We start from the raw sequence: 23,706 nt of genomic DNA on the forward strand, positions 1-23,706 counted from the left end.
GTGAAAAGGAGAGAGAGAGAGAAAGAGAGAGAAAGAAAGAAAGAAAGAAAGAAAGAAAGAAAGAAAGAAAGAAAGAAAGAAAGAAAGAAAGAAAGAAAGAAAGAAAGAAAGAAAGAAAGAAAGAAAGAAAGAAAGAAAGAAAGAAAGAGAGAGAGAGAGAGATTCCAGAATAGAAAATTAATTACTCTATGATAAAAAATGGATCCGGCAAAAAAAAAAACGGATCCATTTAAAAAATAAAAAATAACATAACAGAATTGTGTCTGATGCAAAAGCCTGATGTGTAAAAGTAGCCTAATTGATATATGTAACTTGTATGTAACCCCTTCTCATGTACAGCACCATGGAATCAATGGTGCTATATAAATTAATAGATAATAAACTGTAGAAGAATGAGTAAAGAGGCTAGAAAGTTAAAAATTCTGTGAAGTTTTTAATTTTTTTGCATTAATTTGGTTACAAGAATAGCGAACATTACCCAATAGTATTTCTGTGAATTTCAACCTACGGCTGGTTTTCAAAGGAGACCATGATATGTTTTTATACAGCTACACTGTAGTATTGCTGTTTATAATATAATCAATCAGACGGCAGCAGGTTCAATTCCCTTAACCGTTTAGTGACAGAGCCAATTTGGTACTTAGTAACCAAGTAAATTTTTACAATTCTGACTACTGTCACTGTATGAAGTTATAGCTCTGGAACGCTTTAACATATCTCACTGATTCTGAGAATGTTTTTTCATGACAAATTGTACTTTATGTTACTGGTAATATTTCTTTCATATAACTTGCGTTTATTTATGGAAAAAATTGAATTTTCTATCTTTTAATTTTTGTATCCTTAAATCAGAGAGTGGTGTCACACAAAATAGTTAATAAATAACAATTCCAACATGTCAACTTAACATCAGCACAATTTTGGAACAATTTATTTTTGTTAGGACTTTATAAGGGTTAAAAGTTGACCAGTAATTTCTCATTTTTCCAACAAAATTTACAAAACCACCTCACATTTGAAGTGAATTTGGGGGGGTCAATATAACAGAAAATACCAAAATTGACACCATTCTACAAACTTCACCCTCAAGGTGCGCAAAACCACATTCAATGAATTTATTAACCCTTCAGGTGCTTCACGAGAACTAAAGCAATGTGGAAGGAAAAAAGGAACATTTTACTTTTTTCACAAAACATTTACTTTGGAACCATTTTTTTTTTATTTTCACAAGGATATCAGGAGAAAGTGGACCACAACATTTGTTGTGCAATTTCTCCAGAGTACGCAATACCCCGCATGTGGGGGAAAGTCACTGTTTGAGCACATGGCTGGACTCAGAAGGGAGAGAGCACCGTTTGACTTTTTGCACGCAAAATTGGCTGGAATCAATGCAGCACAGTGTCGTGTTTAGAGACCCCCTGATGTACCTAAACAGTGGGCTCCCCAATTCTAACTCCAACCCAAACTACAACATACCCCTAACCCTAACCACAACCCTAGTGCCAGCCCTAACCCTAATCCCAACCCTAAACCTAATTCCAATCCCAACCATAAACACAACCCTACCCCTAGCCCAACCCTAACTTTAGCCCAACCCTAACCCAACCCTAACCCTAGCTATAACCCCAATTATAACTCTAAGACCAACCCTAGCTAAAAACCCCAACCATAACCCTAATGGAAATAAATATTTATTATTTTTATCTAAGGGGGTGATAAAGGGGGGGGTTGATTTACTATTTTTTTTTATTTTGATCACTGTGATAGACTATTCTATAATAGTTTGCGGCCTCCATATACAGAGCCCCTAAGTGCTAGAAGAACAGAATCCCCCCTCAAGTAACCCCATTTTGGAAATTACACCTCTTTGGAAATTTATCTAAAAGTGTCGTGACTATTTTGACTCCATGGGAGTTTTACAGAAACAAACAGCGGTGGATGTTGCTGAGTGAAAATTGCAAACTGAAGTTGCAGTGACCAGCACATGTACCTGTAAATTAGGCGGGCTCTCATCGCTACAGAAATGTTAAACATTTGGACGCTAAATGGGGATTAGGCACACTGGGGCTAAGAAGGGAGGGGGGCATTTGGATTTGGGAGGGCAGAATTTGCTGAATTTCTTTTGAGAAGGCGAGGGCCATTTATTTTTTTGAAAAGTCTTTGTGCTACCAGTAATGTGGAAGCTCCCTATATTATCGTTAACAGATGACGGAGCTAAGTGGGGACTTGCTTTTTTTGTTGATCGAGTTGAAACTTTCATTGGGAACATTTTATATAACATTTGGGATCACATTTATCCTGTGCTCTACACTGAGAACATACTTTGGGATTTCCATCTAAATATCCGAATGACTGTGATTCAAATGAAATCTCTGAGGGATCCGTTTACTATGAGGCAGCAGAGTTATTCGGGACTCAATCTGGCCTCTGTCCGGCCTCTGTCCAGCAATGCCTTTTTTTTTTTCCAGAGGTGCAGAAAAATGTGGCCGACCGCACTTTTATGTACTCTTAATAAAAAGAAGGACACTGCCGGATCACAGGTCAAACGGCGTCCTTAGTGCTTCCATCTGCCTCGTTATAGGGAATCTTCCACCAGGGATTCCGTCAGAATCACGTAATTCAGATATTTACACGGAATCCCCTGTGTAAGAGCTCAGCGCAGGATAAGTGTGAGCCGAGCCTTACAGAATGAAAAAGACAACAGCAGGTTAAGAATTAGTTTATTTTTTACACCGTTCCTCATACGGTATAAGTGATTAGGTGACTTTATTCTTTGGGTCGGTGCAATTACAGCGATACCAGATTTATATTGAATTTTTATGTTTGGCTGCTGTCACACACTAAAAGACACTTTTTAAAGCAAAAAATAATTTTTACACCGCCATATTTAGACAGCTATAATTTTTCCATATTTCGGCCAACAGTCATGTGACAGCTTCTTTTTTGTGGGACGAGTTGACGTTTTTATTGGTACCATTTCTGGGCACATGACATTTTTTGATCGCTTTCTATTCTGATTTGAGAGAGGTAGAATGAACAAAAACCAGTAATTCTGAATTTTTTTATTTATTTTTTTTTTGGGGGGGGGGGGGGGGGTTGGTTATGTTGTTCCGTGTGTGGTAAAACTGATAAGTCAGCTTTATTCATCAACGTTAACACATTTACATAGTTTTTTTAATGTTTTGGCGCTTTTACACAATAAAAACTGTGTTATAGGAAAAAAATTATTGTTTTTGCATCGCTTTATTCTGAGAGCTATGCCTTATTTTTTTTTTTTTTGGCTGATGGAGCTGTATGGCTGCTTGGTGACCCAGATGTCGACACTGGGAAACCATGGCAGCAATCGGGAGCCCGCGATGACGTTGCAGGGTCTCTGATTCATGGTGGCCAGAGGGTTTTTGTTTATTTTTGTTGCTTTATTGCTATTAAACTGCCCCCAATGTCTTGTTAGTCATGCACATTGCATCACCAGTAGTGAAGAGTGAATATACTCGTTACTCGAGATTTCCCGAGCACGCTCAGGGGTCTTCCGAGTATTTTTCAGTGCTCGGAGTTTTAGTTTTTATTGCCAAAGCTGGATAATTTACATCTGATAGCCAGCATAAGTACATGTGGGGGTTGCCTGGTTGCTAGGGAATCCCCACATGTAATCAAGCTGGCTAAGAGATGTAAATCATTCACCTGAGGTGAGGAAAACAATCTCCGAGCACTAAAAAATACTCAGAGGACCCCCGAGCGTACTCGAGAAATCTCAAGTAACGAGTATATTCGCTCATCACTAATCACTATCATGTTTGTCTCAAGCAAAACATCCCAGTATTTAGTGAAGAAATCACTTTTTATACTGTGGTGATTGCATCACACACCTTCTGCTTCAGGCATAGGGATGGGGATCTCTAGTTTTCAGTCACAGGCAGTCAAATGTCTTTTAAATTCACCCACATCCATCATATTATTCCTTCCCTTCACTGCTCCCTACGTCACACCACAATCTCCCAGCAGATCCTGCACTTGTGCAATGACTCTGAGCTTTTCGGGCATGTTCAAGAGCTGCTGAGCATCAGTGGCAACATGACAGTTTGTGAACGCAGACGCTATGTGTTGTGAATTCTGCTCTTGGGCTCCCTCCGGTGGTTATAAGTGGTAGTGCTGCTGTCTCTGGATCGCAGCATTCATCAGGTGTGTCAAGTTTTTGCAATCCTGACTGGGCTATTTAGCCTTGCTTGACCCTTTAGTCAGTGCCAGTTGTCCATTGTTCCTGGAGGATTCACATCCTTGCCTGCTCTCTCCTGCTTTGCTGTTCCTTTCAACAAAGATAAGTTCTGGCCTTGATTTTTGCTGTCCATATGCTGTGGCCTTATTGTTCAGTTCTTTTCCATGTTTTTGCCTTGTCCAGCTTGGTTTGAATAAGGATTTGTTTAGCCAAGCTGGTATCTCTGGAGATGCAGATATACCCTCCATATCTTTAGTTAGCTGTGGAGATTTTTGTATTTTCTGTGGTGGAGATTTTCTAGTGTTTCAATACTGACCGCATAGTACTCTGTCCTATCCTTTCTATTTAGCTAGAAGTGGCCTCCTTTGCTAAATTCTGATTTCAGTCTGTGTATGTTTTTTCCCTCTCCTCTCACAGTCAATATTTGTGGGGGGCTGGCTATCCTTTGGGAATTTTCTCTGAGGCAAGATAGTTTTCCCTTTTCTATCTCTAGGGGTAATTAGTCCTCCGGCTGTGTCGAGATGTCTAGGGAGTGATAGGTACATTCCACGGCTACTTCTAGTTGCGGTGTTAAGTTCAGGGTCTGCGGTCAGTACAGGTATCACCTTCTCCAGAGTACGTCTCATGCTGCTCTTAGGCCACCAGATTATAACAGTACAACTGGCCAACAATGAGTTAACCGCATCTCAGAAGAAGGGAAGGAAAGTGCTGAGCCATTTTTTTTTCTGTAGTCTGTTGTGTTTTTTTTTTTCCCTCTTCATCTCTGGGTGGCTCAGGAGTTCGGCGCTGGTTTGGATGTTCAGGGATTGGCTTCTCGTGTGGATCAACTTGCTGCTAGAGTACAGGGTATTTCCGATTATATCGTTCAGACTCCGGTTTTAGAGCCTAGAATTCCAACTCCTGATTTGTTTCTTGGGGACAGGTCCAAATTTTTGAGCTTTAAAAATAACTGTAAACTGTTTTTTGCTCTGAAACCCCGTTCCTCTGGTGATCCCATCCAGCAGGTTAAAATTGTTATATCTCTGCTGCGTGGTGACCCCCAGGATTGGGCATTTGCCCTGGAACCTGGGAATCCGGCGTTGTTTAATGTAGACACCTTTTTTCAGGCGCTTGGGTGATTGTATGATGAACCTAATTCAGTGGATCATGCTGAGAAGACCTTGTTGGCCCTGTGTCAGGGTCAAGAAGCGGCAGAATCATATTGCCAGAAATTTAGAAAATGGTCTGTACTGACTAAATAGAATGAGGATGCCTTGGCGGCAATTTTCAGAAAGGGTCTTTCTGAATCCGTTAAAGATGTTATGGTGGGGTTCCCCACGCCTGCTGGTCTGAGTGATTCTATGTCTCTGGCCATTCAGATTGATCGGCGCTTGCGCGAGCGCAGAGTTGTGCACACTATGGCATTGTCTTCCGAGCGGAGTCCTGAGCCTATGCAGTGTGATAGGATTGTGTCTAGAGCTGAATGACAAGGATTCAGATGTCAGAATAGGTTGTGTTTTTACTGCGGCGATTCTGCTCATGTTATTTCTGATTGCCCTAAGCGTACCAAGAGAATCGCTAGTTCTGTTACCATCAGTACTGTACAACCTAAATTTCTGTTATTTGTGACCCTGATCTGCTCATTATCGTCATTTTCTGTCATGGCATTTGTGGATTCAGGCGCCGCTCTAAACTTAATGGACTTAGAATTTGCCAGACGTTGTGGTTTCCCCTTGCAGCCTTTGCAGAGTCCTATTCCTTTGAGGGGCATTGATGCTACACCGTTGGCTAAAAATAAACCTCAGTTTTGGACACAGCTGACCATGTGCATGGCGCCAGCCCATCAGGAAGATTGTCGTTTTCTGGTGTTGCATAATTTGCATGATGCTATTGTGCTGGGTTTCCCATGGTTACAGGTGCATAATCCGGTGTTAGATTGGAAATCTATGTCTGTGACTAGTTGGGGTTGTCAGGGGGTTCATGGTGACGTTCCTTTGATGTCAATTGCCTCCTCCCCCTCTTCTGAAATTCCTGAGTTTTTGTCAGATTTCCAGGATGTATTCAATGAGCCCAAGTCCAGTTCCCTTCCACCGCATAGGGACTGTGATTGTGCTATTGACTTGATTCCAGGCTGTAAGTTCCCTAAGGGCCGATTTTTCAACCTGTCTGTGCCAGAACATACCGCCATGCGGAGCTATGTTAAGGAGTCCTTGGAGAAGGGGCATATTCGGCCATCTTTTTCACCATTGGGAGCAGGTTTTTTTTTTTGTTGCCAAAAAAGATGGCTCATTGAGACCCTGTATTGATTATCGCCTCTTGAATAAGATCATGGTCAAATTCCAATACCCTTTGCCTTTGCTTTCTGATTTGTTTGCTAGGATTAAGGGGGCTAGTTGGTTTACTAAGATTGACCTTCGAGGGGCATATAATCTTGTTCGTATTAAGCAGGGTGACGAATGGAAAACTGCGTTTAATACGCCCGAAGGTCATTTTGAATACCTTGTGATGCCATTCGGACTCTCTAATGCTCCATCTGTGTTTCAGTCCTTCATGCATGATATATTTCGGAATTATCTTGATAAATTCATGATTGTATATTTGGATGATATTTTGATTTTTTCAGATGATTGGGAGTCTCATGTGAAACAAGTCAGGATGGTATTTCAGATCCTTCGTGATAATGCCTTGTTTGTGAAGGGGTCTAAGTGCCTCTTTGGAGTACAGAAGATTTCTTTTTTGGGCTTCATTTTTTCTCCCTCATCTATAGAAATGGATCCGGTTAAGGTTCAGGCCATTCATGATTGGATCCAGCCCACATCCGTGAAGAGCCTTCAGAAATTTTTGGGCTTTGCTAATTTTTATCGCCGTTTCATTGCCAACTTCTCCAGTGTGGTTAAACCCCTGACCGATTTGATGAAGAAAGGCGCTGATGTGACGAATTGGCCCTCTGAGCTGTTTCTGCCTTTCAGGAGCTTAAACGCCGATTTACTTCTGCCCCTGTGTTGCGTCAGCCGGATGCTTCTCTTCCTTTTCAAGTTGAGGTTGACGCTTCTGAGATTGGGGCAGGGGCCGTTTTGTCTCAGAGGAATTCTGATGGTTCCTTGATGAAACCGTGTGCCTTCTTTTTCTCGAAAGTTTTCGCCTGCGGAACGCAATTATGATGTCGGCAATCGTGAGTTGTTGGCTATGAAGTGGGCATTTGAGGAGTGGCGACATTGGCTTGAGGGGGCCAAGCACCGTATTGTGGTCTTGACCGATCATAAGAATCTGATTTATCTCGAGTCTGCCAAACGGCTGAATCCTAGACAGGCCCGATGGTCCCTGTTTTTCTCCCGTTTTGATTTTGTGGTCTCGTATCTTCCGGGTCCTAAGAATGTTAAGGCTGATGCCCTCTCTAGGAGATTTTTGCCTGATTCTCCTGGGGTCCTTGAGCCGGTCGGCATTTTGAAGAAAGGGGTGAATCTTTCTGCCATCTCCCCTGATTTACGACGGGTTCTTCAGGAATTTCAGGCTGATAAAACTGACCGCTGTCCAGTGGGGAAACTGTTTGTTCCTGACAGATGGACTAGTAGAGTGATTTCGGAGGTTCATTGTTCTGTGTTGGCTGGTCATCCTGGGATTTTTGGGACCAGAGATTTGGTTGGTAGGTCCTTTTGGTGGCCTTCTTTGTCACGGGATGTGCGTTCTTTTGTGCAGTCCTGTGGGACTTGTGCGCGGGCCAATCCTTGCTGTTCCCGCGCTAGTGGGTTGCTTTTGCCTTTGCCGGTCCCTGAGAGGCCTTGGACGCATATTTCTATGGATTTTATTTCGGATCTTCCGGTTTCCCAGAGGATGTCGGTTATCTGGGTGGTTTGTGACCGGTTTTCTAAGATGGTTCATTTGGTACCTTTGCCTAAGTTGCCTTCCTCTTCTGATTTGGTTCCGTTGTTTTTTCAGCATGTGGTTCGTTTGCATGGCATTCCGGAGAATATTGTGTCCGATAGAGGTTCCCAGTTTGTTTCTAGGTTTTGGCGGGCCTTTTGTGCTAGGCTGGGCATTGATTTGTCTTTTTCTTCCGCGTTTCATCCTCAGACAAATGGCCAAACCGAGCGAACTAATCAGACTTTGGAAACTTATTTGAGATGCTTTGTGTCTGCTGATCAGGATGATTGGGTGGCTTTCTTGCCATTGGCCGAGTTTGCCCTTAATAATCGGGCTAGTTCTGCTACCTTGGTTTCACCCTTCTTTTGTAACTCTGGTTTTCATCCTCGTTTTTCTTCGGGGCAGGTTGAGCCTTCTGATTGTCCTGGGGTGGACTCTGTGGTTGACAGGTTGCAGCAAATTTGGGCTCATGTTGTTGACAATTTGGTGTTGTCTCAGGAGGGGGCTCAGCGTTTTGCTAACCGTCGTCAGTGTGTTGGTTCCCAGCTTCGGGTTGGGGATTTGGTCTGGTTGTCTTCCCGTCATGTTCCTATGAAGGTTTCTTCCCCTAAGTTTAAGCCTCGGTTTATTGGCCCTTATAGGATTTCTGAGATTATCGATCCAGTGTCTTTTCGTTTGGCCCTTCCAGCCTCTTTTTCCATCCATAATGTTTTTCATAGATCTTTGTTGCGGAAATATGTGGTGCCCGTTGTTCCCTCTGTTGATCCTCCTGCCCCGGTGTTGATTGATGGGGAGTTGGAGTATGTGGTTGAGAAGATTTTGGATTCTCGTTTTTCGAGGCGGAAGCTTCAGTATCTTGTCAAATGGAAGGGTTATGGCCAGGAGGATAATTCTTGGGTTGTTGCCTCCGATGTTCATGCTGAGGATTTGGTTCGTGCCTTTCATTTGGCTCGTCCGGATCGGCCTGGGGGCTCTGGTGAGGGTTCGGTGACCCCTCCTCAAGGGGGGGGTACTGTTGTGAATTCTGCTCTTGGGCTCCCTCCGGTGGTTATAAGTGGTAGTGCTGCTGTCTCTGGATCGCAGCATTTATCAGGTGTGTCAAGTTTTTGCAATCCTGACTGGGCTATTTAGCCTTGCTTGACCCTTTAGTCAGTGCCAGTTGTCCATTGTTCCTGGAGGATTCACATCCTTGCCTGCTCTCTCCTGCTTTGCTGTTCCTTTCAACAAAGATAAGTTCTGGCCTTGATTTTTGCTGTCCATATGCTGTGGCCTTATTGTTCAGTTCTTCTCCATGTTTTTGTCTTGTCCAGCTTGGTCTGAATAAGGATTTGTTTAGCCAAGCTGGTATCTCTGGAGATGCAGATATACCCTCCATATCTTTAGTTAGCTGTGGAGATTTTTGTATTTTCTGTGGTGGAGATTTTCTAGTGTTTTAATTCTGACCGCATAGTACTCTGTCCTATCCTTTCTATTTAGCTAGAAGTGGCCTCCTTTGCTAAATTCTGAATTCAGTCTGTGTATGTTTTTTCCCTCTCCTCTCAGTGTCAATATTTGTGGGGGGCTGGCTATCCTTTGGGAATTTTCTCTGAGGCAAGATAGTTTTCCCTTTTCTATCTCTAGGGGTAATTAGTCCTCCGGCTGTGTCGACATGTCTAGGGAGTGATAGGTACATTCCACGGCTACTTCTAGTTGCGGTGTTAAGTTCAGGGTCTGCGGTCAGTACAGGTACCACCTTCTCCAGAGTACGTCTCATGCTGCTCTTAGGCCACCAGATTATAACAGCTATGCACGCCTGTCTAACCGCTCGCCATGATGGGGCATTGCGGTTCTGTAGTAAGCAGTGATGGGAAGGAATAATAATACTATGGACGTGGATAATTTCAAAATGCATTTTATTGACCATGACTGAAAAGCTAGAGGTCTCCACCCCTATAACTGAAACAGAAGGTATGCTGGTTAATCAAAGTATAAAAACTGATTTTTGCACTAAATACTGGGATGTTTTGCTTGAGATAAACATGTTAGTGATGTAAAGTGCATGACTGGCAAGACATTGGGGGCACTTTAACTTGTGTATTTTTTTTCTCACAGGTTACACTCACAATTTTTGCTTAAAAACAATGATCAAAACAGACCAAAAACTGATATGTGAATGAAGCCATAGCCTGTGCACTAGATGAATGCTGTGAGTGTAGAGTAAGACCTAGAAGAAGAGTTCTGACTTGTGATGAGGTGTTATCCAAGCACGCTTGTGTCCTAATCGAGCATTTTCCGCATGCTCGAAAAAAATGCTCAAGTCGCTGCAGCTGCATGTCTCCCAACACATGAAGGGATCGCCTAACAAACCGCGAGACATGCGACCGCGGTGACTGGAGCATTTTTCTTTAGCACGCTGAAAATACTCGATTAGGACACGAGCGTGATAGGATAACACCTTATCCGAGCTCTCTCATCATTAGGTCTGATATCACACAAGTGACATGACACTCACCAATTCATCAAGCACTGACAGAGAAACGTCGAGTTACAGAAACCAGAAATAAATGACCCCGAGGCTACAGGGTCTAAGAGAGGGGAAAAGACAAGAAAACAGGGAGCAGATCTAAGTGCAGATTATTTAGTTCAACTCAATTTTCAAAGGCTGAATTGCTCACCTTTGGTGTGACTTATATCATAGTGTATCGACCTTTGTGGTCTGAATGAGATGCCCTGTCTCCCTGATATTCAGCTATAGTCTGGATACAACGGATCTCTCAGCCAGGAGACCGTGGAGTGAAGTTCAGAAAACAAAAAGGGTTCATCCAGTCTGTTCAGTGCTCCCAGGTAACAGGAACCAGGCAGAGGTATTACAAATCTTCAGTGGTTTACTTAAATTAAAAAACAATATATAGAACAACGCGTTTCGGCTATATGCTTATTAAAAATAGCCTTCCTCAGGTAAGATATTGCTTTGTCGATTGCTAGAGTTATATAGTCTACACAGGTCCACTTAGATGATCAATTATGTTGATTGATCAAGACCTGGTGATGCTTATTTGCTGCTTTGTGGTTTTCAGTATATAGCTTTAGCTTATCCGTGTATAAGTTTAAACAGTTGAAATACATGATAAAATATAAATTATTAATTATAAAAAACACTTAAAACCATTAATTAGCATAAATACAAAAAATGTGGACAAAAATTTGTCTCTATATCATTATCCATAAATACAATGTATATTCAAGGATTAGATCTATTATATTATACAGTACAGACCAAAAGTTTGGACATACCTTCTCATTTAAAGATCTTTCTGTATTTTCATGACAATGAAAATTGTGCATTCACACTGAAGGCATCAAAACTATGAATTAACAAATGTGGAATTATATACTTACCAAAATAGTGTGAAACAACTGAAATTATGTCTTATATTCTAGGTTCTTCAAAGTAGCCACCTTTTGCTTTGATGACCGCTTTGCACACTCTTGGCCTTCTCTTGATGAGCTTCAAGAGGTAGTCACTGTCCTGTCAAGTTTAATAAGTGGGATTTCTTGCCTTATAAATGGGGTTGGGACCATCAGTTGTGTGGTGCAGAAGTCTGGTGGATACACAGCTGATAGTCCTACTGAATAGACTGTTAGAATTTGTTTTATGGCAAGAAAAAAGCAGCTAAGTAAAGAAAAACGAGTAGCCATCATTACTTTAAGAAATGAAGGTCAGTCAGTCCGAAAATTTGGAAAACTTTGAAAGTGTCCCCAAGTGCAGTGGCAAAAACCATCAAGCGCTACAAAGAAACTGGCTCACATGAGGACCGCCCCAGGAAAGGAAGACCAAGAGTCACCTCTGCTTCTGAGGATAAGTTTATCTGAGTCTCCAGCCTCAGAAATCGCAGGTTAACAGCAGCTCAGATTAGAGACCAGGTCAATGAGACACAGAGTTCTAGCAGCAGACACATCTCTACAACAATTGTTAAGAGGAGACTTTGTGCAGCAGGCCTTCATAGTAAAATAGCTGCTAGGAAACCACTGCTAAGGACAGGCAACAAGCACAAGAGACTTGTTTGGGCTAAAGAACACAAGGAATGGACATTAGACCAGTGGAAATCTGTGCTTTGGTCTGATGAGTCCAAATTTGAGATCTTTGGTTCCAACCACCGTGTCTTTGTCTGACTCAGAAAAGGTGAACAGATGGACTCTACATGCCTGTTCCCACCGTGAAGCATGGAGGAGGAGGTGTGATGGTGTGGGGGTGCTTTGCTGTTGACACTGTTGGGGATTTATTCAAAATTGAAGGCATACTGAACCAGCATGGCCTCCACAGCATCTTGCAGCAGCATGCTATTTTATCCGGTTTGCGTTTAGTTGGACCATCATTTATTTTTCAACCTGACAATGACCCCAAACACCTCCAGGCTGTGTAAGGGCTATTTTACCAAGAAGGAGAGTGATGGGTTGCTACTCCAGATGGCCTGGCCTCCACAGTCACCAGACCTGAACCCAATCGAGATGGTTTGGGGTGAGCTGGACCGCAGAGTGAAGGCAAAAGGGCCAACAAGTGCTAAGCATCTCTGGGAACTCCTTTAACCCCTTCCCGACCTTTGACGCCACGTAGGCGTCATGAAAGTCGGTGCCAATCCGACCCATGACGCCTATGTGGCGTCATGGAATGATCGCGTCCCTGCAGATCGGGTAAAAGGGTTAACTCCTATTTCACCCGATCTGCAGGGACAGGGGGAGTTGTACTTTAGCCCAGGGGGGGTGGCTTTGCCCCCACGTGGCTACGATCGCTCTGATTGGCTGTTGACAGTACAACAGCCAATCAGAGCAATTTGCAATATTTCACCTATGAAAATGGTGAAATATTGCAATCCAGCCATGGCCGATGCTGCAATAGCAAAATCATGTTCTGCCCCCCCCACCGCCCCCGATCTCCTCCCCAGTCCTCCGTTCTGTCCGGTACCCCCCTCCGTCCACCTGTCCGCTCCCCCGTGCTCCTGTCCGCTCCCCCCGTCCTCCGATCCCCCCCCCTGTGCTCCGATCTACCCCCCACCACCACCTCCTCATACTTACCGAGCCTCCCGAAGTCGGTCCGTCTTCTCCCTGGGCGCCGCCATCTTCCAAAATGGCGGGCGCATGCGCAGTGCGCCCGCCGAATCTGCCGGCCGGCAGATTCATTACAAAGTACATTTTGATCGCTGTGGTAGGTTCTATCACAGCGATCAAAATAAAAAAATAATAAATAAACCCCCCCCTTTATCAACCCCATAGGTAGGGACAATAATAAAATAAAGAAAATATTTTTTTTTTCTTTTTCGACTAGGGTTAGGGTTAGAACTAGGGTTAGAACTAGGGGTAGGGTTAGGGTTAGGGGTAGGGTTAGGGTTATGGCATGTGCACACAGTGCGGATTTGGCCGCGGATCCGCAGCAGATTGGCCGCGGATCCGCAGCGGATTGGCCGCTGCGAATTCGTAGCAGTTTTCCATCAGGTTTACAGTACCATGTACACCTATGGAAAACCAAATCCGCTGTGCCCATGGTGCGGAAAATTCCGTGCAGAAACGCTGCGTTGTATTTTCCACAGCATGTCAATTCTTTGTGAGGATTCCGCAGCGTTTTACACCTGTTCCTCAATAGGAATCCGCAGGTGAAATCCGCACAAAAAAAACCACTGGAAATCTGCTGTAAATCCGCAGGTAAAACGCAGTGCCTTTTACCTGCAGATTTTTCAAAAATAGTGCGGAAAAATCTCACACGAATCCGCAACGTGGGCACATAGCCTTAGGGTTAGGGTTGGAATTAGGGCTAGGGTTGGAAATAAGGTTAAGATTAGGCTTGTGGTTAGGGTTACGGATAGGGTTAGGGGTGTGTTGGGGTTACAGTTGTGGTTAGGGTTGGGATTAGGGTTAGGATTAGGGTTGTGGTTAGGGGTGTGTTGGGGTTAGGGTTGTGATTAGGGTTATGGCTACAGTTGGGATTAGGATTAGGGGTGTGTTGGGGTTAGTGTTGAAGTTAGAATTGAGGGGTTTCCACTGTTTAGGCACATCAGGGGTCTCCAAACGCAACATGGCGCCACCATTGATTCCAGCCAATCTTGAAATCAAAAAGTCAAATGGTGCTCCCTCCCTTCCAAGCCCCGACGTGCGCCCAAACAGTGGTGTACCCCCACATTTGGGGTACCAGCGTACTCAGGACAAACTGGGCAACAACTGTTGGGGTCCAATTTCTCCTGTTACCCTTGCGAAAATAAAAAACTACTTGCTAAAACATAATTTTTGAGGAAAGAACAATTATTTTTTATTTTCACGGCTCTGCGTTATTAACTTCTGTGAAGCACTTGGGGGTTAAAAGTGCTCACCACACATCTAGATAAGTTCCTTCGGGGGTCTAGTTTCCAAAATGGGGTCACTTGTGGGGTGTTTCTACTATTTAGGCACATCAGGGGCTCTGCAAATGCAACGTGATGCCCGCAGACCATTCCATCAAAGTCTGCATTTCAAATGTCACTACTTCCCTTCCGAGCCCTGACGTGCGCCCACAGTGGTTTACCCCCACATATGGGGTACCAGCACACTCACAACAAACTGGGCAACAAATATTGTGGCCCAATTTCTCCTGTTACCCTTGTGAAAATAAAAAATTGCTTGCTAAAACATCTTTTTTGAGGAAAGAAAAATGATTTTTTATTTTCACGGCCCTGCGTTGTAAACTTCTGTGAAGCTCTTGGGGGTTGAACGTGCTCACCACACATCTAGATAAGTTCCTTGGGGGGTCTAGTTTCCAAAATGGGGTCACTTGTGGGGAGTTCCTACTGTTTAGGCACATCAGGGGCTCTGCAAACGCAACCTGACGCCCGCAGATCATTCCATCAAAGTCTGCATTTCAAAACGTCACTACTTCCCTTCCAAACCCCGACGTGTGCCAAAACAGTGGTTTACCCCCACATATGGGGTATCAGCGTACTCAGGAGAAACTGCACAACAACTTTTGTGGTCCAATTTCTCCTGTTACCCTTGGGAAAATAAAAAATTGTGGGCTAAAAAATCATTTTTGAGAAAAGAAAAATTATTTTTTATTTTCATGGCTCTGCGTTATAAACTTCTGTGAAGCACTTGGGGGTTCAAAGTGCTCACTATGCTTCTAGATAAGTTCCTTGGGGGGTCTAGTTTCCAAAATGGGGTCACTTGTGCGGGAGCTCCAATGTTTAGGCACACAGGGGCTCTCCAAACGCGAAATGGTGTCCGCTAATGATTGGAGCTAATTTTCCATTCAAAAAGCCAAATGGCGTGCCTTCCCTTCCAAGCCCTGCGGTGCGCCCAAACAGTGGTTTACCCCCACATATGGGGTATCATCGTACTCAGGACAAACTGGACAACAACATTTGGGGTCCAATTTGTCCTATTACCCTTGGGAAAATAAAAAATTCTGGGCTAAAAATCATTTTTGAGGAAAGAAAAATTATTTTTTATTTTGACGGCTCTGCGTTATAAACATCTGTGAAGCACCTGGGGGTTATAAGTGCTCACTATGCATCTAGATAAGTTCCTTGGGGGGTCTAGTTTCCAAAATGGGGTCACTTGTAGGGGATCTCCAATGTTTAGGCACACAGGGGCTCTCCAAACGCGACATGGTGTCCGCTAACGATTGGAGCTAATTTTCCATTCAAAAAGTCAAATGGCACGCCTCCCCTTCCGAGCCTTGCCGTGCACCCAAACAGTGGTTTACCCCCACATATGAGGTATCGGTGTACTCAGGAGAAATTGTCCAACAAATTTTAGGATCCATTTTATCCTGTTGCCCATGTGAAAATGAAAAAACTGAGGCTAAAATAATTTTTTTGTGAAAAAAAAGTACTGTTTCATTTTTACGGATCAATTTGTGAAGCACCTGGGGGTTTAAAGTGCTCACTATGCTTCTAGATAAGTTCCTTGGGGGGTCTAGTTTCCAAAATGGGGTCACTTGTGGGGGAGCTCCAATGTTTAGGCACACGGGGGCTCTCCAAACGCGACATGGTGTCCGCTAAAGATTGGAGCCAATTTTTCATTGAAAAAGTCAAATGGCGCTCCTTCCCTTCCGAGCCCTGCCGTGCGCCCAAACAGTGGTTTACCCCCACATATGAGGTATCAGCGTACTCAGGACAAATTGGACAACAACGTTCGTGGTCCAGTTTCTCCTTTTACCCTTGGGAAAAAAAAAAAAATTTCGCTAAAAGATCATTTTTGTGACTAAAAAGTTAAATGTTCATTTTTTACTTCCATGTTGCTTCTGCTGCTGTGAAACACCTGAAGGGTTAATAAACTTCTTGAATGTGGTTTTGAGCACCTTGAGGGGTGCAGTTTTTAGAATGGTGTCACTTTTGGGTATTTTCAGCCATATAGAACCCTCAAACTGACTTCAAATGTGATGTGGTCCCTAAAAAAAATGGTTTTGTAAATTTTGTTGTAAAAATGAGAAATCACTGGTCAAATTATAACCCTTATAACTTCCTAGCAAAAAAAAAATTTGTTTCCAAAATTGTGCTGATGTAAAGCAGACATGTGGGAAATGTTATTTATTAACTATTTTGTATCACATAACTCTCTGGTTTAACCCCTTAGTGACAGAGCCAATTTGGTACTTAATGACCAAGCCAATTTTTACAATTCTGACCAGTGTCACTTTAAGAGGTTATAACTCTGGAACGCTTTATCGGATCCCACTGATTCTGAGATTGTTTTTTCGTGACATGTTGTACTTCAAGTTAGTGGTAACATTTCTTCGATATTACTTGCGATTATTTATGAAAAAAATGGAAATATGGCGAAAATTTTTAACATTTTGCAATTTTCAAACTTTGTATTTTTATGCCCTTAAATCAGAGAGATATGTCACAAAGAATAGTTAATAAATAACATTTCCCACATGTCTACTTTACATTAGCACAATTTTGGAAACAATTTTTTTTTTTGTTAGGGAGTTATAAGGGTTAAAAGTTGACCAGCAATTTCTCATTTTTACAACACCATTTTTTTTTAGGGACCACATCTCATTTGAAGTCATTTTGAGGGGTCTATATGATAGAAAATAACCAAGTGTGACACCATTCTAAAAACTGCACCCCTCAAGCTGCTCAAAACCACATTCAAGAAGTTTATTAACCCTTTACGTACTTCACAGGAACTGAAACAATGTGGAAGAAAAAAAATGAACATTTAACTTTTTTTTGCAAACATTTTACTTGAGAACCATTTTTTTTAATTTTCACAAGTGTAAAAACAGAAATTTAACCACAAATTTTGTTGTGCAATTTTTCCTGAGTACGCCGATACCCCATATGTGGAGGTAAACCACTGTTTGGGCGCACCGCAGAGCTTGGAAGTGAAGGAGCACCGTTTGACTGTTTCAATGCAGAATTGGCTGGAATTGAGATCAGACGCCATGTCGCGTTTCGGGAGCCCCTAATGTGCCTAAACAGTGGAAACCCCCCACAAGTGATACCATTTTGGAAACTAGACCCCTTAAGGAACTTATCTAGATATTCGGTGAGCACTTTGAACCCCCAAGTGCTTCACAGAAGTTTATAACGTAAAGCCGTGAAAATAAAAAATCGCATTTTTTCTACAAAAATGATCTTTTTGCCCCCAAATTTTTATTTTCACAAGGGTAACAGGAGAAATTAGACCACAAAAGTTGTTGTGCAATTTCTCCTGAGTACGTCAATACCCCATATGTGGGGGTAAACCACTGTTTGGGCGCACCGCAGAGCTTGGAAGAGAAGGAGTGTCGTTTTACTTTTTCAATGTAGAATTGGCTGGAATTGAGATCGGACGCCATGTCACGTTTGGAGAGCCGCTGATGTGCCTAAACAGTGGAGACCCCCCACAAATGACACCATTTTGGAAACTAGACCCCTTAAGGAACTTATCTAGATGTGTGGTGAGCAATTTAAACCCCCAGGTGCTTCACAGAAGTTTATAACGTAGAGCCGTGAAAATAAAAAAATCGCATTTTTTCTACAAAAATGATCTTTTTGCCTCCAAATTTTTATTTTACCAAGGGTAACAGGAGAAAATGGACACCAGAAGTTGTTGTACAATTTGTCTTGAGTACGCCGACACCCCGTATGTGGGGGTAAACCACTGTTTGGGTGCATGGCTGAGCTCGGAAGCAAAGGAGCGCCATTTGACTTTTCAATGCAAAATTGACTGGAATTGAGATCGGACGCCATGTCGCGTTTGGAGAGCCCCTGATGTGCCTAAACAGTAGAAACCCCCCAAAAGTGACCCCATTTTGGAAACTAGACCCCCCATGGAACTTATCTAGATGTGTAGTGAGAACTTTGAATGCCCAAGTGCATCACAGAAGTTTATAATGCAGAGTCGTGAAAATAAAAAATATTTTTTTTTTAACAATAAAGATTTTTTAGCCCCCAAGTTTTTATTTTCACAAGGGTAACAAGAGAAATTGGACCCCAAAAGTTGTTGTCCAATTTGTTCTGAGTATGCTGGTACCCAATATGTGGGGGTAAACCACTGTTTGGGCGCACGGCAGAGCTCGGAAGAGAAGGAGCGCCATTTTGGAATTCAGACTTTGATAGAATTGTCTGTGGGTGTTATGTTGCGTTTGCAGAGCCCCTGATGTACCTAAACAGTAGAAACCCCCCACAAGTGACCAAATTTTGGAAACTAGACCCCCTAAGGAACTTATCTAGATATGTGGTGAGAACTTTGAATGCCCAAGTGCTTCACAGAAGTTTATAATGCATAGTAGTGAAAATAAAAAAATATTTTTTTTTCCCACAAAAAAGATTTTTAGCCCCCAAGTTTTTATTTTCACAAGGGTAACAGGAGAAATTGGACCCCAAAAGTTGTTGTCCAATTTATCCCGAGTACGCTGATGCCCCATATGTGGGGGTAAACCACTGTTTGGGCGCACGGCAGAGCTCAGAAGGGAGGGAGCACCATTTGACTTTTTTAGCGCAAAATTGGCTGTCGTGTTTGGAGACCCCCCTGATGTACCTAAACAGTGGAAACCCCCAAATTATAACTCCAACCCTAACTCCAACACACCCCTAACCCTAATCTTAACCCGATCCGTAATCCTAATCACAACCCTAACCCCAAAACAGCCCTAATCTCAACCCTAACCATAACCCTAATCAAAACCCTAAATCCAACACACCCCTAACCCTAATCCCAAACGTAACCCTAATCCCAACCCTAATCCAAACCCTAATCCCAACTCTAACCCTAACTTTAGCCCCAACCCTAACCCTAACTTTAGCCCCAACCCTAACCCTAACTTTAGCCCCGTCGTCACAAAAAAAGTTCAATGTAACCTTTTTTTTGTACGTCGCGTCCGCCATTTCCTCGCATGCGTGGCCGTAACTCTGCCCCCTCCTCCCCAGGACATAGACTGGGCAGCGGATGCGTTGAAAAACTGCATCCGCTGCCCACGTTGTGCACAATTTTCACAACGTGCGTTGGTACGTCGGGCCGACGCATTGCGACCGCCCCGTACCGACGCAAGTGTGATAGAAGCCTAAGGCTACTTTCACACTAGCGTCGTACTCGGCCCATCGCAGTGTGCCGGGCCGACGTACCGACGCTAGCGTTGTAAGCGCCGCACAACGGGTGCAGCGGATGCTGTTTTTTCAACGCATCCGCTGCCCCATTGTGAGGGGAGGCGGGGGCGGAGTTCCGGCCGCGCATGCGCGGTCGGAAATGGCGGACACGTCGCACAAAAAAGTTACATGTAGCTTTTTTTGTGCCGACGGTCCGCCAAAGCACGACGCATCCGTCGCACGACGGATGCGACATGTGGCAATCCGTCGCAAATGCAAGCCAATGGAGAAAAAACGCATCCTGCAAGCACTTTTGCAGGATGCGTTTTTTCTCCGACGCATTGCGACGGAAGCCAAAAAACGCTAGTGTGAAAGTAGCCTAACCCTAACCCTAGCCCTAACCCTAAATTTAGCCCTAACCCTAGCCCTAACCCTAACTCTAACCCTAACTCTAACCCTAACCCTAACCCTAACTCTAACTCTAACCCTAACTCTAACCCTAACCCTAACCCTAACCCTAATTTTAGCCCCAACTCGTCTTCTCCTGCCGGCCGGCATATGGCAGCAGATGGCGGGCGCACTGCGCATGCGCCCGCCATAAGGAAAAAGCCGGCTGGCAGGAGAAGACAGAAGAGGACCCAGGGACACCGGGTGAGTATGTTAGGGTCCCCGAATCCCCCTATTTCTCTGTCCTCTGATGTGTGATCACATCAGAGGACAGAGAAATACAGATCGCTTTTTTTTTTTTTTTTTTTTTGCGGTCGCCGGTAAACTGTTAATTACCGGCGATCGCAAAACAGGGGTCGGTGCAAACCGACCCCGATCATGTTCTTTGGGGTCTCGGCTACCCCCGGCAGCCGAGACCCCAAAGATCTTCCAGGTGCCGGGCGGCGGGCGTACTGCGCGTGCGCCCGCCATTTTTTCCCGGAAAAAAGATGGCGGCGCCCATGGGGACGCACGAGGAGCACCGGGGGAGGTAAAAAACTTTTTTTTTTTTTTTTTGTTGCGACCACCGGTAAACGGTTAATTACCGGCGATCGCAACTCGGGGGTCGGTAAAAAACCCCCGAATCATGTTCTCTGGGGTCTCGGCTACCCTCGGCAACCGAGACCCCAGAGAAAATCCGACTCTGGGGGGCGCTATTCACTTTTTCCACAGCGCCGTTAATTAACGGCGCTGTGGTTTAAGTACCCTTAGCGGCCGCCGTTAAAAGGCGTATCGGCGGTCGTTAAGGGGTTAACAGAATAAAAATTCAAAATGTGAAAATTGCGAAATTTTCAAAATTTTTGCCAAATTTCCGTTTTTTTCACAAATAAACTCAGAAATTATCGACCTAAATTTACCACTAACATGAAGCCCAATATGTCACGAAAAAACAATCTCAGAATCGCTAGGATCCGTTGAAGCGTTCCTGAGTTATTACCTCATAAAGGGACACTGGTCAGAATTGCAAAAAACGGCAAGGTCATTAAGGCCAAAATAGGCTGGGTCATGAAGGGGTTAAGATTGTTGGAAGACCATTCCCGGTGACTATCTTGTGAAGCTCATCAAGGGAATGCCAAGAGTGTGCAAAGCAGTCATCAAAGCATAAGGTGGCTACTTTGAAGAACCTAGAATATAAGACATAATTTCAGTTTTTTCACACTTTTTTGTTAAGTATATAATTCCACATGTGTTAATTCATAGTTTTGATGCCTTCAGTGTGAATGTACAATTTTCATAGTCATGAAAATACAGAAAAATCTTTAAATGAGAAGGTGTGTCCAAACTTTTGGTCTGTATTGTACTTCTTTAAAACATTTCTTTAGTTTATATAGGAACTCATTACATGCGCTCATTTATGACCACTAAACCCCACACCAAAGAATCAAAACCTAGCCGTATCACCCAATGGAGACCGTATGGTTTTTTCTTTTTTTCTTTTTTTCCTGGTCCTCATGACACCAGTTTCACTAGCAAAAAGTTTGTAAACTAGCCTAATAGTACAGGAGAGACTTTTCCTATAAAACATCATTTAACCTGTACTAGTAGTTATTTTATATATGTAATTACATGTAGTTGCGGAATGCAGTATGTTGGTCAAACCACACAGATGGTTAGATCGCGCCTAAACGTACACTGACATAATGCAAAAACTGGGCTAATGACGCATAGCCTATCGAAACATCTTTTAATAAATCATAATAAGAATTTTGAGATAAGTTTGACTCCTGTTGAAGAAATTCCACATAATGTATCGGATAGAATCCATCTATTGAATAGGAAAGAGGCTTTCTGGATGTACAGATTGCATTCCCTGCATCCTGACTGCCTTAATGATAGATTGGAGAACATATAGAGCATATTTTTTTTTTAAGATCAGGATATGGCTGCTGATCAATAGATACTTATAGAAATAATAGGGTATAAGCTATCCCTGGATAGATACAATCTATGATATATCCTTAGGCTAGTTCACAAACTTTTTGCTAGTGAAACTGGTGTCATGAGGACCAGGAAAAAAAAAAAAATAAATAAAAAACCATAGGGTTTCCATTCGGTGATAAGGCTAGGTTTTCTTTCTTTGGTGTGGGGTTTAGTGGTCATAAATGAACGCATGTAATGAGTTCCTATATAAACTAAAGATTTTTTTTTAAAGAAGTATAATAGATATAATCCTTGAATATACATTGTATTTATGGATAATGATATAGAGACAAAATTTTGTCCACATGTATTGTATTTATGCTAATTAATGGTTTTAAGTGTTTTTTATAATTTATATTTTATCATGTATTTCAACTGTTTAAACTTATACACGGATAAGCTAAAGCTATATACTGAAAACCACTAAGCAGCAAATAAGCATCACCAGGTCTTGATCAATCAACATAATTGATCATCTAAGTGGACCTGTGTAGACAATATAACTCTAGCAACCTATAAAGTAATATTATACCTGAGGAAGGCTATTTTTAATAAGCATATAGCCGAAATGCGTTGTTATATATATTGTTTTTTAATTTAAATAAACCACTGAAGATCTGTAATACTTCTACCTGGGTGCCTGTTACCAGGGAGTGCTGAACATACTGGATGAACCCTTTTTTTTTTCTGAACAATTACAGAAACCAGTACATGGAAGAAAGAAAGACCCAACATATGTAGGTTATACACAATCACCATGACTAGGACACAACTACCTAATTGGAATGTGTTTCCAGCAATGCTGTACCTGCTTTGTTTTGAAATGCAGAACTAATTAACAAGAGTGGGGTCTGCACTTCCTCATCAGATGATCCTCCATGACTTCCTGCCTCGGACATCCCATGATCACCACAGACAACAATTAAACTTGGGAATAATGGATCTTCATCCTGTAGGAGAAAAAAATGAATACAGACTGTTCAGTTTTATAGCCATACATGCTGAGTACCGCAAAAAAGGCACACAAAAACTGACAGCATAGAAAAAAAGCACTTTGGTGATTTTTTTTTATTTTTTCTTCTATTAAATGTATTATCAGTATGCAGAGAGTGTATTGCTACTTCCAGCACGTGTCACGTGACCACATTTGTGACTTGCTGAATCACACAGCGTCTGAGGTGTTGAGTGGAGGTCACTTTCTAAACATTATCAATATAAGACAATGAAACTCAGAAAGATGCTCTCTAGCCTCATTCCGTTCAAAAAGTGACTTCCGCTCACAATGAAGAACTGCGTGATTCCTCAAGTCACAAATGTGATCCTGTGATGCTGGAGAGGACCTGGAAAGGGCTGCCAAGTATTGTAGATTTTTTTTCTATTTGACATCATTTAGCATATAAGGCTATGTGCACACGTAGGAAGGGTCCTCTGCGGGTTCTCCCCGGATTTGATAAATCTGCAGGGCAAAACCGCTGCGGTTATCCCTGCAGATTTATCGCGGTTTCTGCTGCGGCTTTACTCCTGCACTTGTTTTACTATTGATGCTGCAAAGATCTAATGTTAAAAATAAAAAAATAATGGTTATACTCACCCTCTGACGTCCCGATCTCCTTGGCGCTGCAGGTGGTGGTCCGGTCCCAAAGATGCTGTGCGAGGACCTTCGTGACGTCACGGTCATGTGACCGCGACGTCATCGCAGATTCTGCTCGCATAGCAACCCTGCGA

General features: G+C 42.9%; 1 protein-coding gene across 3 annotated transcripts in view; it reads right to left on the reverse strand.

Annotated features, from left to right (window-relative positions):
* PIGG (phosphatidylinositol glycan anchor biosynthesis class G (EMM blood group)) overlaps positions 1 to 23,706 on the reverse strand; it is a 168,070-nt gene that overhangs the window by 112,697 nt on the left and 31,667 nt on the right. For all 3 annotated transcript variants that reach the window (XM_077270283.1, XM_077270261.1, XM_077270272.1), the window contains one exon: positions 22,790 to 22,931. In XM_077270283.1, coding sequence (XP_077126398.1) covers positions 22,790 to 22,931 — 142 coding nt within the window. The remainder of the gene's footprint in view (positions 1 to 22,789; positions 22,932 to 23,706) is intronic.

This window comes from Ranitomeya variabilis, chromosome 1, assembly GCF_051348905.1.
Source record: "Ranitomeya variabilis isolate aRanVar5 chromosome 1, aRanVar5.hap1, whole genome shotgun sequence".
NCBI classification, from domain to species: Eukaryota; Metazoa; Chordata; class Amphibia; order Anura; family Dendrobatidae; genus Ranitomeya; species Ranitomeya variabilis.